General features: G+C 51.0%; 1 protein-coding gene across 1 annotated transcript; it reads right to left on the reverse strand.

Annotated features, from left to right (window-relative positions):
* Positions 1–11,886: 11,886 nt before the first annotated feature.
* On the reverse strand, positions 11,887–13,308 carry CHST7 (carbohydrate sulfotransferase 7). Its single transcript, XM_075726786.1, has one exon. It carries the CDS (start codon positions 13,306–13,308, stop codon positions 11,887–11,889), a length of 1,422 nt encoding a protein of 473 aa, XP_075582901.1.
* Between the last annotated feature and the right edge of the window lie 345 nt (positions 13,309–13,653).

The raw sequence follows: 13,653 nt of genomic DNA on the forward strand, positions 1-13,653 counted from the left end.
AACCCCAGCCGGCAGCTAAGCACCACGCAGCCACTCGCTCATTCCCCGCCTGGTGGGATGGGGGAGAGAATCAGAAGAGTAAAAGTGAGAATACTCGTGGGTTGAGATAAAGGCAGTTTAATAAGTAAAGCAAAAGCCACGCACGCAAGCAAAGCAAAACAAGGAATTCATTCACCGCTTCCCATCGGCAGGCGGGTGTTCAGCCATCTCCAGGAAAGCAGGGCTCCATCACACATAACAGTTACTTGGGAAGATGAAACACCATAACTCTGAATGGTCCCTCCCCTTCCTTCTTCTTCCCCCAGCTTTATATGCTGAGCATGATGTCATATGGTGTGGGATATCCCCCTGGTCCGTTGGGGTCAGCTGTCCCAGCCATGTCCCCTCCCAACTCCTTGTGCACCCCCAGCCTGCTCGCTGGTGGGGTGGGGTGAGGAGCAGAAAAGGCCTTGACCCTGTGCAAGCACTGCTCAGCAGTAATGAAAACACCCCTGTGTTATCAACACTGTTTCCAGCACAAATCCAAAACACAGCCCCATACCAGCTACTGTGAAGAAAATTAACTCTATCCCAGCCAAAACCAGCACATCAGCCAACAGTAGGAATTTGGGTTTAGATCCTACAGAAGCAGCAGCATTGCACGGTTTGAGGCAGTGAAAGGGAGGAGAGCCCAGGGGTGTGTAGGTGTGGTTTTGTGTAACAGACCGGGGAGAAAGGCTCCTCAGGCACAAGTAACGTGCCTGTTGCTAAAACCCTGCTGCAAAAATAAACAGGACAAAACAGGCTTTACCCTGGCTCTTGGTATTTAGAATGGGAGAAGGGAATACCATCAAACTTCTCTGTAGTTCTCCCTGCACTAGGAAGGAATTAGCTGTTACAATGTTACAGGCAAACGTAAGCAGAACTACTCTCAGGTTACTAAAGCTATCAATAGCTACCTGCTTCAACAGAGATGCCACAGCTGCGGAGGGGCAGAGGCAGCAGTAAATAAATAAAAAAAAAAGCTCCTAAAAAGGAAGGTGGTCCTTCCTGGGCCTTCATCCAAGAAAATTTGCAAAGATGGATGTGCATTTTTTTCTTGTAGAAGAAATGATTTAGAGAGTAATACTGTGCCTGTATGAAAGCACTTGGTTACAATAATCAGCCTAATTTTACCTTTTGGCAGTTATTCTGAAACCTGACAGCCCAAAGGATGTAAAATTTGCTCTGTATTCATTGCACTTATGCCATTACAGTTATTCAAATTACTGCTCACAGTTGGATGCTTCTAGTACTACAGCTGGTTTAGTTTAAGGAGTAACTATCACCTTCCCCAGAGATTTTTTTGCTTTTACTGGTTTAAAACCACTCAACATGGAATGAACATTTCATGGGTAGAGCAGTGATGAAGCCCTGCAGACATTCAGAAATAAGTCTCGGGAATTATTCTGTAGGGCCCTATACTGCTTCTGCATTCCCCAGATCAAAGCATCGTTAGAAGAAGAAAAAGTTGTATTAATTAAATGTCTACCTCAAAATTATTCCAGGTGTTCTGTAACAGACCACAAGAGACTTCTCTCCCCCTTGTCCTTGGACCTTCCGCTCCCATGCAATAGTAAAGATTTTTAAAATAAACTTCATTAAAGGCACAGCCTTTGGAAGGGCGGGATTTTTGCCACACGGATGGGGCATCACCCACCTGCTCTATAGCCAGAAAGGGGTTTCAACCTCTGCCTCCACCCGCTGAGGAGTGCTCCAGGGGCAGCCCTGCGGAGCTCAGTGTCTCGGAGCTGGAATTCCCCCTGGCAGGAATCCCTGGAGCTGGAGGTACAGGCATGACCAGACACACTTCAACAGCTCCAAGCAGCCTGAAACTCAGTTTAGAAATAAGCCGAGTTTATTCAGCCTTAAAACTGCTTACTAGCTATTTCCTTCAAGGTTAGCATCACCGGTTCACAAGCAACACGTAAACCTGCGGTGGAGAGCTAAAAGCAGCGGGATGGCCATTTTTCCAGTGCAGAAGTATCAAGGCAGCTACACATAACCTGTATCACTTGTCAAGATTTTTCACTCCTTTCCCATGAAGGAACAAGGTTTAAGAAATATTGGCTAGTTACCTCCAGTCTGAACGTAACTGCTTTCTTTAATTGTAAGTTCTCAGAAGAGCTGACTAATACAGACATTTTACTAAGAATTTACTGAGAATCAGTAGGAAGATACGGTTTCCAATTTACAATTTAAGGTGCAAAATGAAATGCCTACTGAAGTGAGTCCTCATTTGCCGCAGAGTATCGCCAGCAGTCGCTCACTCGATCAGAAAGCAGCTGGAGGCTGGGCCCTGCTTTCTATCAGTTTCCACATCTTAGACACAAAACCTTTGTGAACAGCCAAGTCCAAGTTTCAGGCAAGCAAAAGCACCTCTTTTCATGCAAGACATTGGCGTTATATAAATGACTGAAATATTTATCTGGTTATCTGATCTGGTGGCATTAAGGCAGAACTGGGGCTTGAGTCAGGCGGAGTATGGACGTTGCTCAATATGAAAGGCTGAACGAACCAAAGCACTTTATCAAAACAAGAACTGTAAAACTGAGACCTGAATTGGAAAATAATAGGCTTGAAAGCTGATTAGTTGGGGGATTTTTGTGGTGTAAAAAAGAAACATATAATTACATGCTTGCTATAAGACCAAGTTAGCACAGAGAAAGAGTAGCAGGCTGTTTTCCGCACCCAGTAAGAGAAGTAAGAGGCTTAAACTGAATCAAGAATAATTCAAAGAGGTGATTGAGAGCAGTTTTTAACAGTGGACGTACTGACATAATGGAGTAAATGACTGCTGGAGGATAGGAAGTCTCCATCCTTAACAATTTTAAGAACAACTTGGGACAGGTGACAAATGTCCCATCCTATCGTCTTTAAATCCATTTGAGATAAAGCTAGGTATCACTAACTGTTCTTAAACTGCTTTTGGAAAAAAAAAGGCGGGGGGAGGAGGAACATGACAATTCATCCAAGTCACCCCTGCTCAAGCAGCAGCTGAAATGGTTGTGAAAAGCCGAGGAAAGATTTCCAAAACTTCCATCAGAGAGGCCTCGTCTGTACTTAGGCTGATCTCCTGCAGCCCCTTCCCATGGTTTTAACAAGCGCCCTTATGGCTTGCGCTGCACTTTACGCGCTATCCAGAGCGCACCTGAAACCAGCCCTGCTTCATGCGCATGCATAAATAGACGAGGGGCTAATCAGTTCACAGCTCTATGGCAAAACATTACCGACAGCTCATCCACAGCTCACGTAGCGCTGGGGTTGTACGGCCCCACACCCTGCACTTGCCGGCACGGCTGGGCTTGCTACCCCTTGCATGTGAACAAGCACACAGCTTTTGCTTACACAATCGCATGCCACCTTCCCTTTCCCCTCGGCCCCTGTCTTCGCAAAAAAAAACAGGGCAAAAATTACTGAGTTAGTGGTGTGGGGTTTGTCCTCCTCTTGATTTATTGTACAGCTCTAATATATTTTATTCAAATCCTGGCAAAGACAAAATTGCCACATTTCCTCCTAGGAAATGTTATGAGACATTAACCTATTGCAGAGTACTCCAGAACAAACTATCTTACAACATTTCCATGAAGGTCAGCTTCTCCTCCCTTCCACAGAGCTCAAAGAAAATGTACAAAGCATCTTTAAACTGCGGGCTCGGGTCTTTTTGTACAGTAAAGCTGATTTTTCAGAAGACTTCAGCACTCTGTACAGAACTTTCCACAGACCACAGGGCTCCTGGATCACATAGCTTCATCTCTTACCATAACACAGTTGTCTACCATATCAGTTCCTTTCTATTTCTAAATTAATGGAGTTGTGTCTTAAAATGAGTTGTCTTTTTCCCTCCCTTCCTGCTCCAGAGCCACGCTGTTCTCATGGTTATATAAAAAACCCCCCACAACTTCTCCCAGCTTCCAGGCTGAGGTGATTCATTGCTCACGTACAAACGTCTGTTCCTATGCCAGTATTGTCCATGGCTTGATCACCTCTCTCCCACACTGCTGCTCACGCTGCTGTGCACCGCTGTCCTCTTTCAACCTTGACTTTGAGGCTAAATAAACAACACAGCTCAGCCTTCTCCAAGACAGAGGGCTGTTATTTCACTTGACATTTCTCTGTATCTATTAAAAAATCTGAACTGGGACTTGGGCGACTAGGAGAAAGAACACGTTAACGCCACCGTACATTTGCCCTTTTCACAACTAGCTCGCTCAGGGCCTCAGAGTCCCCTCGTGAGCCACCGGTGCTCCCCAACCACGCACACCCACACGCTGGCTGCCGCTCCAGCAGTTCTGCAAAGCCAGCTCCAGCATACCAAATGTGTCACTCAGCATCTGGCAGCCCAAGACGGACTTGGCCTCTTCAGAAAAGCTAACTTATTTGTCTAACATCTCACAGATAGTCTGGCGCCAGGGACTGAGTCCAGTTCCTCTGAGAGCTTTCGAATACCTCAACCATGAGACACTACCCCCATCCTTTTTCCTCCTTCAGTCTCCTACCGGATTTCTGCACGCTTTCTAGCGTCTGCCACAGACCAGGCAACGCTCACGGTGCCAGACGTGTTGCATGAGTCTAACCTTGTGCATTGACCGAGTGCTGTGGAGGAGGAACAACCAACCACCTGTGACAGATGACTGCCAAGGAGCATGAAAGGGGAGGCAGCAGATTTCCTTCAGTGCTTGACTTACTGTGCATCACAGACATTGAATGTCTCTGTAACAGTGTGCACATACAAGAGGTTTCCTGGCATTTTTTTAAAAAGCTCATGCTGCAAACAATAGATGTCAGTGATATACACATGAGTCACTGCTAGAACTGGGACTTTTAAAGCCAGTGTGCAAAATCTGTCACTTGAACCAAGGACATGGACAAGGACCTCCTCCACAGCCCTCTGTTCTGGCAGCCGGTGGTAATGCCCAGCACAGGAGGGGCCACAAAGGCAATCCCAAATGCACCTCAGGCAAAGGCAGCCGGGCCAGACCACTCTCACATCATCCCTTGTGCTCACAAGCTGAGCCTGATGGTATCAGGAAGCGAGGGAAGACTATTTTTACAAGCTTAAGCTTTACAACGTCAGTTTTGCAGGAGAGCACTTCTTCCCATGCCTCCCACCCCGATGCTGCAAGGAGAGCTGTGGGGCAGTTAATAAATCCCTTATGCAGAGGGGAAGAGAGGAGATTGGTTTGCAGGAGAAATGTGTTTGGATGGGCTGAGAAAGGGAGGGACAGTGGAAGGTAGGTCGCCGTTGCTGTGTGGACCAGCACTCCGCCGGCGGGGCTGGTCCACCGCCAGTTGCACAGCCCTTTGAACAGAGAAGCGGGCAGACCTGACTTTGCAGAGCTACCAGTCTTCCCTCTACAATTTGAATTAGGCCTCACCCTGCTCTCCATCCCCCTGAGCTCTCCCCCTCCACCTCCTCCAAACAGTGCTCTAAGGGCAATTCCCAGCACCTCACTGCAGCCCAGCTCCTGGTCCCTACTTCTCCTTCCAGCTTGCTCTCTCCATGCCCCTTCCTTCCTTCCCACATGCTCCTAGCTGCCTTTTCCAGTTAAACCAGTCACAGCTTCCAGCGGCCCCTCCTCATCAAATCCAGTCCCACATCCCTCTCACACCAAGCCCTTTGCCCAACAAATCCCGCTCTCTACAACTCAAAGGCAATGCCTTTCCCCTGCCCCCTCATGTTTACCCCATCCGTCATCAATGTCTTCTCCCTCTCATCTATAATCCTTTCCATCATCAAGCACTGGAAAGCTGAACGCTGGATTCAGGAGTCTTCCTTAGGACTACCAGCAAGAGGGAAAGAGGGGCTAGAGGAGAAGACATCAGTGGGAATGCAGGTGTCCTGGTTTGGGCTGGAATAGAGTTAATTTTCTTCCTAGTAGCAGGCATAGTGCTGTGTTTTGGAGTTAGTAGGAGAAGAATGTTGATAACACACTGATGTTTTAGTTGTTGCTGAGTACTGCTTATGCTGGTCAAGGACTTTTCAGCTTCCCATGCTCTGCCAGGTGCACAAGAAGCTGGGAGGGGGCACAGCCAGAATAGTTGATCCAAACTGACCAAAGGGCTATTCCATACCATATGACGTCATGCTCAGTATATAAACTGGGGGGGGGTTGGCCAGGGAGCAGCGATTGCTCTTCAGGAGCTGTCTGGGTATCGGTCGGCAGGTGGTGAGCAATTGCATTGTGCATCACTTGCTTTGTATATTATTATTGTTATTATCATTATTATATTGTTATTATTAGCATTACAGTTTTACTTTATTTCCATTATTAAACTGTTCTTATCTCAACCCAGGAGTGTTTCTCACTCTTACTCCTCCAATTCTCTCCCCCATCCCATCGGGGTAGGGGGAGTGAGCGAGTGGCTGCGTGGTGCTGAGTTGCTGGCTGGGGCTAAACCACGACAGCAGGAATGGCAGACTGCCCCTTGCTCAGCCGCAGTGCCGCAGGCCCAGCTGTAGTTACATGGCTTTGATTCCCACTGCTGTATGTCCTACACCGCATGGAGCTTTTCTATGGGAAAGAAAGAGGTTTGAGCATGCTCATGGAAGATAAAACCAATGCAGATTTTATTTGGTATAAAATAAAGATACACGCACATACCAAAACCGCTTTTACTGAGCACATGCTATCTGTTTTTTACAAACATTAATATATTTGGCCAAATCAAAATAGAAGGCAGAGGTAAAAACTAAACACGGCGGGCATCCTCTTACACAGAGGTCATTTCCCCTACCCGAACTGGAGTTCCTATCCCAAAGCACTGAAGTGACAAATGATTTCAAAGAAACATCTTCGAGAGTATTTGAACATAGGCAAAAGAACACCACACCCTAACCCTGGGTTCAAAAGAACATGCGCTTTTTTGACTGAAGTTTCCCAAGGCGACTTAAACCTCAAGCCCAAGATGAAATGTTTCAGCCTATGTACAGTTGAAGTTTGGCAAAGTTGGCCAACCGGAAACAGGGCGACAAATTTGGAAGCGCCAGGGAAAGAACCAATTCCCATTTACGAGCACCAAGAAATGGCGCTGCAGGTGCCGTAAGTCAGCAGTAGAGCTTAACGCCTCAGTGCTGGAAGCAAGAATTTCCTGGGACTCAATACCTAGACACGCTCTAAGTACTAAAACGTTAATCAGCTTCCAGCCGTTTGCCCGGCACCGAGACTACTAAAGGTATGCCTCAGCAACAAGCAACAGGTCCTTCAGTCACTGAAAACCACCTCCTTAAGAGGTTTGGATTTAACTTTCATCTCTTTAAATGGCAGTCAAGAGAAGGACAACCCAGCCCCTGGCCCCTCACTCACACGCAAGTAGCCAGCGAGGCGTTGAAAACTTCTACGAGTGCAAGATTTGCTTTGACAACCTTGTTTTTCCCATATCCTTCTCCACGGTGGTAGGTGTCATGTCAAGTTAAATAGGAATGGCAAAACAACATCTAAGATAGTCCCAGTGCTGCACAGATCGCGGGGCGGTTCTGAGAAGTGACGTGCACTGTACTCACTGTCCCTGTACACCCAATACCATCAGAGAGTCTCAGTGGCAACTCTTTGTGTTCAAGAAAGGAACAGAACGTGCTGTCAGGCTTGTTGGTGCTCACAGTCTTTCAGGAGCTCAGTTCTTCACGGAAAGGTTGTTTAATTCCATTACCATAATAAACCCAGAAATTCTGCACTGGTTTTTGGGGTTTTTTGTTTTGTTTTGTTTTTTTTACCATTGGGCTTACTTAAAGTGGTGATATTGAGAACTTAATGTAGAAACTCAGAACTCTTCTTGATGCACAGACTGATGGGGCAGAGGGGGAACTGAAATGACCCATGCAATACTGAAGTTGTTAAACAAGTAACTTGATGACTGTTTAACACTTTTCAGAGCATACTGCAACTGGGAGAGCTATTAAACTATTTCTATTGCATCTGAAGTATGTGAGTACATACCGTGGGTATCTACAAGGACTCCATCAGTTATGTTCTAGGGAATGCAAGTAACACAGGGGTCGAGTATTTCTTGACCCTGGAGTTGAAGCATTTCTCCCAAGTATGTCGCTTCAGTTGCCTCAGCAAAAGCAGCAATTTAAACACAGATATACTGTTGTAAGAGAGCAATTAACGATTCTGGTGTGAAAATATCACAGCCTTTTATGTACAATTATACTACTCAAGTTTCCACCTCCCTTAAGGCAAACACATGATGACCAAAAGTTAAGTAGAAACAGATGATAGAAATAAGTCTTGTGAGCATTTGTCAGTTTTGTTCCCATTTCCCACTATGACTTTTTAATATACTAAAGTTGTTAATTCATTATATGCAATGTAGCACAAGTAGGTATTTTTCCCAAATCTCAGTCTGAACTACTAAGACTCTGTGCCTCAGTCCTGCTCTCCAATTCTAAGCCTGCTAAGTTCAGCTCAGCTATAAAATGTGTTTATTCTTCCCTTCCTTATCGTGCCATCCTCTGCTCTGAAAGATGCCATTACAGTTTGGTTTTCTGCATCATTCACTGGAACCAAGACTGCCGTTCAAAATCTTAGTTGAGCCCAGTAACAGTAAAAACACCAGTGACCGAGCTGTAAATGTCCAGCTGCTCTCAAAAAGCAGTGTAATCACAGCTGTCCTGCTTTCAGCAGGTTCTGCTTACTTCCAAACACCTCTGCCAGTGAAACTCCACGCTGGTCATCCTAATCAGACCTGTTTCTGTCTTTTCAGGTAAGTACCAACACTGTCATTTGACAGTACACTTTTTCTTTTTCTTCAAGTTACATGTTACAAGGCCAGCAAGGATATGCTGTAAGCATCTTGAACGATGCTTTCCGACACCATCAAAACACCTTGAAGAGAAAAATGGAATGCATTTGTTGGTGAGCCTTAGTTGTCCTCCTTAGGAGGGGGAATTTTAGAAAGCCGCCTAGTGACTGAAGCACACACGTCGCAACATCAGTCATTAAGCAACTGTCACCCAGCCTTAAATGTTCTTGCACGTCCTGCTCAAAGATCCCCGCCCTGGGCTACTTACTCCTTTTTCAGTTTTGGATATTCCCTGTAGATTGTTTGAGAGTCTGCTAATGAACTCAGGAGACCTGAACGCAAACCAGGAATTGCACTTGCTGTATTTTGTCCGCTTTGCCAAACAGAGCCCTTTTCACAGTATACAAAAAACCCTACAAGAACAGCTTGGGGTGAGGAAAAAAACTACAATTAATCACTAATAAAGAGCAATTGTGTGAGCAAACAACTTCCATTGAGAGAAGTTTTGATACAGAAAATGCATCTATGTCAAACATGGAAACTGCTTCAGAAAATACTAAATAATTTGCAATGAGTGGATTTCTTCCCAGCTATAAACATCAAGTTAAGCTAGATGGCAACACTTCTTTCTTCATCCTGATGAACCGGTGTAAGTGAAACTAAGCGTGGCTTTCTAAGAACTTCTTATGAAAGACATTTACCACCTGAAACAGCAAGATGAGATTCCGTGTCGAGGTGAGGCGAATGCTTAACAGTTGCACCGTACAAATCTGTGACTGTAACTTGCTAAAAACAAATCAACAAGATAAACTGGATTTTAAGATTTCAATCTCCCATCCGACATAAGAAAATAAGTACCATATGGTCTTTTGGCATGCAAGAAAATCTTATTTTCTTCCCAAAGCTGTCAGTACAAGCCAGGCTGGGTGTATTCCCAGACAAGCTTTCCAAATTAGGTTAACCAACGCAGGTTATCAATGCATGAAGACAGGTATTGTCCATCTATACAAATACCATTATTAAATGCCACTAGAACACCCAGAGACAAACTTTGCTCTCACAGTGCCTGTGAGAGAATACAGAAACATCCCTTAGATAATACGAAAGGTTGTTCCAGCACAAAGCAATTTTTACTTCAAGCAGAAACCAAAGGATGCAGAGTTGTATGAAGCATGCTACCGTGAAATGGATAGATTTACTCAAAAACATTTTTATGACTACATTTTCCTGTCAGATAATGAAAGAAACCTGCTTCTTGTGCCAATGGACTCTCAGACGGGAGGGTCAAGGAAGAAAAAGAGCTAAAATAAATGAAGGTTCATCCTAACTCTCTGACATGTTTTACGGCACAATATTCAGAGCACGAAAACCTACAATGCAATTCAAATGTTTCCTCCAAGAGAACATTAACGTCTTTGAACTGCCTTTATTTCCACCACTTCATATAAATATAGCTTTCTTCCTGATCCTGGATTAGCCTCAGTTTGAAGTTCATGTTCTCAGTTTGCATTGGAGGACTGCATGGAAACATCCCTATAACCCTGTATACTCTTGTGGGGCCATTTAAATGCTGCCGGACTGTAATGGACTCAAAAGCAGTCTCAAAGTCACAGTGCCGCATCCCTAAATTACAGTTGAACCTTTTATCCCCGAATTAAGAAATAAAGAAAAAAAGGCACTCGCACGTACATACACACGTGCACACTATTCTCGTACAAGTTGCAGGATATCTACAGGAAAATGTCATTTTAAAATCCAAAATAAAACTTAAGTTTTCCTTTTTTTTTTTTAAATACAAGCTTTTATTTGGGAACTTGGCGATTAATGTGTGTTAGCCTCGCTAGGAAGCATTTGCTTTTGTCCAGGAGTTGCCAGCTGAGAGGATGTTATTGTTCGGAAGGGATGTGACCAGGAGGACCCTGTGCACGGCACAATGTGTCAGCCCGGAAGCGAGGGAAGAAAAGTGATTCTCTCATCTGGCTGAGAACACAAAATGGAAATATCGAGCTTTGGCCTTCCAGTTACAGCCACCTCCACGCGTGTCCCCAAGAAACATGTTAGTCACCTGTATCCCACATGAGTATCACCACCTAACTGTATCAATATATTAAAAAAAACGCCTACTTTAAAAAGAATCACAGATTTCTTTAGAAAAGCAAGGATTTCTGCCAAACAAACATCTCTGAAACACATAAGCAGGCGAACGCTTATCCCCTCCACACGACCGCTTACCCTGCTGCTCTGCATGACGGATGGGGCTGGACACGGTTCCCCTTCCCTCGGCCGCTGCCCCCCTCCCCAGAGCATCAGCAACCCGCAGGGGCAGAGCCCAGCCCCGCAGAGCCACCCGGCCGGCCGGCGGCAGGACAGCCGAGCGTCCCCCGTGGCAGGCACCCTCCTGCCCGTCCAGGCCTGCACTGACCTCCGCAGCGAGCTTCACAGAAGCCCCTTGTATGCGTTTCGGCAGCCATACGACAGAGCCGAGCGTGCTTCCGCACTGGGGAAAGGCGACGCTCGCGCCAACACCTTTCGAGTCCTCTGGTTCCTTGCTGAAGGTCTTCACTGGGAGGGTTTCCAAGTTTCGATGCAGTTTCTTTTTGAAGAACACCCGTGCTTTGCACGTGGTCGTGGTTTCACATCAAAAGGGCTCCGAGATCGATGCCGTGCCCAGAGGACGCCTCTCGCCAAACCCTTCTCTTAAATGAAACATCCCCGGGGCCCCCTCCGCACCCCACGGTCTCCCGGAGGAAGCACAACCCCACCGAAGCCAAGGGCGGCAAGGCGGGGCGGGGGGCCCGGACCCCGCCGCGCTGCCCGTCCCCGAGGCTGGCCGGGTTCGCTCCTGCCAGGCCTGCCCTCCGCGGGAGCGCCCGGCCCCTGAGGCGAGCAGCCGGCCGCCATGCCGCTGCCAGGCCGGGCGCCCAGCTCTGCCCGACGGCGCCCGGCCTCCCGCCGGGGCAGGCCGCCATGTCAGAGCCGGGCCCGGCCGCCATGTCAGAGCCGGGCCCCGCCGCCCGCCCGGGGTGCAGCTCCCCCCCGGCCCCCCGCCGCCTCCGCCGGCCGCGGCCCTCGGGCGGCAGCGGGCTCTCCCCGCCGGCCGCGGCCCTCAGGCGGTCGGGGGCGCTACCGGGCGTCGCCGCCGCTGAGGGGGTAGGCGAGGAGGCTCATGGCCTCGCTGCAGGCCGCCTCCACCTGCCGCACCTGCTGGCGGCTGAGGCGCTCCCGCCAGGCGTGGATGGCCTCCCGGGCGTCGCGGGCGGAGATGAGGAAGGGCCGGTCGGAGGAGTAGGCGGCGCCGCGGGTCATGTTGAGCACGAAGGCCTCCAGGGCGGGCGGCACCGGCAGCCCGGCGAAGCGCAGCAGGCGGCGCAGCTGGGCGCGGGGCTCCCGCACCAGGTCCTCGTAGCGCAGCTGCGTGTAGCGGCGGCGCAGCCAGGCCGGGGCGCGGCGGGCCAGGAGGAGGTCGCGGAGCCAGGCCTGGCAGATCACCTCCAGGGCGCCGCCGAGGAAGAACTCGGCGCGGTGCTGGGGCTGCGGCGCCCGCCCGCCGCCCAGCAGGCCGGGCGGCAGCAGGAGCTGCTGGGGCTGCGGCTGCTGCTGGCGGGGCGGCCCCCGCGGCTCGGCGCGGTGGCGGCTGCGCAGCACCTGGATGCTCTCCCGCAGCAGCGCCTGCCGCGCCTTCAGGCGGGAGTTGTGGACGGCGCGGGGGTCGCGGAAGAGCTGCACCACCCGCAGGTTGAGGCCGGGCTCCCGCAGCAGCGGCAGCAGGGCGCCCAGCTCCAGCAGCCGCACGTCCTTGATGACCACCACCGGGTACTTGCGGCACTCGGCCTCCAGCTCCCGCAGCGCCCGCGGCGGGCACGTCTCCTCGCAGGCGGCGCCGTCGACGAGGCCGATCTGGCCGCGGGGCCGCGGGGCGGCGGGGCAGAGCGGCGGCGAGCAGATCACCTTGTTGGTCCGCCAGCCGAAGATGCCGGCCGTGGTGAGGTTGGCGGCGGCGGGCGGGGCGGGGGCCAGCGGGTCGCGGGGGCCGGGCGGGGCGGCGTAGAGGCGCAGGACGGAGAAGTCGCATCGGAAGAGGGCGCGCAGCATGTCGCGCAGGGCGCCCTGCAGGCTCAGCGCGTCCCCCGGGTAGAGGGCCTGCCACAGGTGCCACATGGGCTCGTAGAGGTAGAAGACGTCGGGGTGCTGGTTGAAGAGCTCCCCGAGGAAGGAGGAGCCCGTGCGCCAGGTAGCGTGCAGGTAGATGTGCCGCTTCCCCGCCGCCGCGCTGCCGTTGCCCGCCGCCCCGCCGCCGCCGCCGCCTTCCTCCTCCTCCTCCTCGTCGTCCAGCGGCGGCTGCCGCTGCTGCCAGCCCCACTCGCTCAGCGCCTCCTCCAGGCTGGGGCAGCGCCGCAGCAGCGGCTCCTCGTCCGCCCGGCCCCGCCTGGCCCCGTAGTCCAGCGCGTAGGGCACCAGCAGCAGCAGCAGCAGCGTGTACAGCACCAGCACCGCGGCGAAGCGGCGGTGCTCCCCCCGCCACCGCCACCGCCGGCGGCCCTTCATCGCGGGGGGGAGGCTCCGGACCGCCGGGGCTCCGCCGACCCTCTGGCTGCCGGAGGGCAGCTCTTCGCGAAGAGGCAAACTTAGCAGCGGCGGCGGCGGCTGGGGGGGGGGGGGGGGTGTGGGCTGCGGCCGGCCCTCCCCGCCGGGGAGCACGCCCACGGGTACGCCGGCCAGGCTCGGGGCGCCGGCCCCGCCGCCCGCCTGCCGCCGCCTCCTCCTCCTCCCCTTCGCCCTCCTCCTGCTTCTTCTCGCAGCGCGACGCGGAAGCGCCCGCACCTGCCCCCGCCGCCGCCCGCGGAGCCGCCGCCGCCGCCGGCGGCGTGCGGGCTGCTGCCGCTGAAGGAG

The sequence above is a fragment of the Pelecanus crispus genome, chromosome 1 (assembly GCF_030463565.1).
Source record: "Pelecanus crispus isolate bPelCri1 chromosome 1, bPelCri1.pri, whole genome shotgun sequence".
Lineage (NCBI taxonomy): Eukaryota > Metazoa > Chordata > Aves > Pelecaniformes > Pelecanidae > Pelecanus > Pelecanus crispus.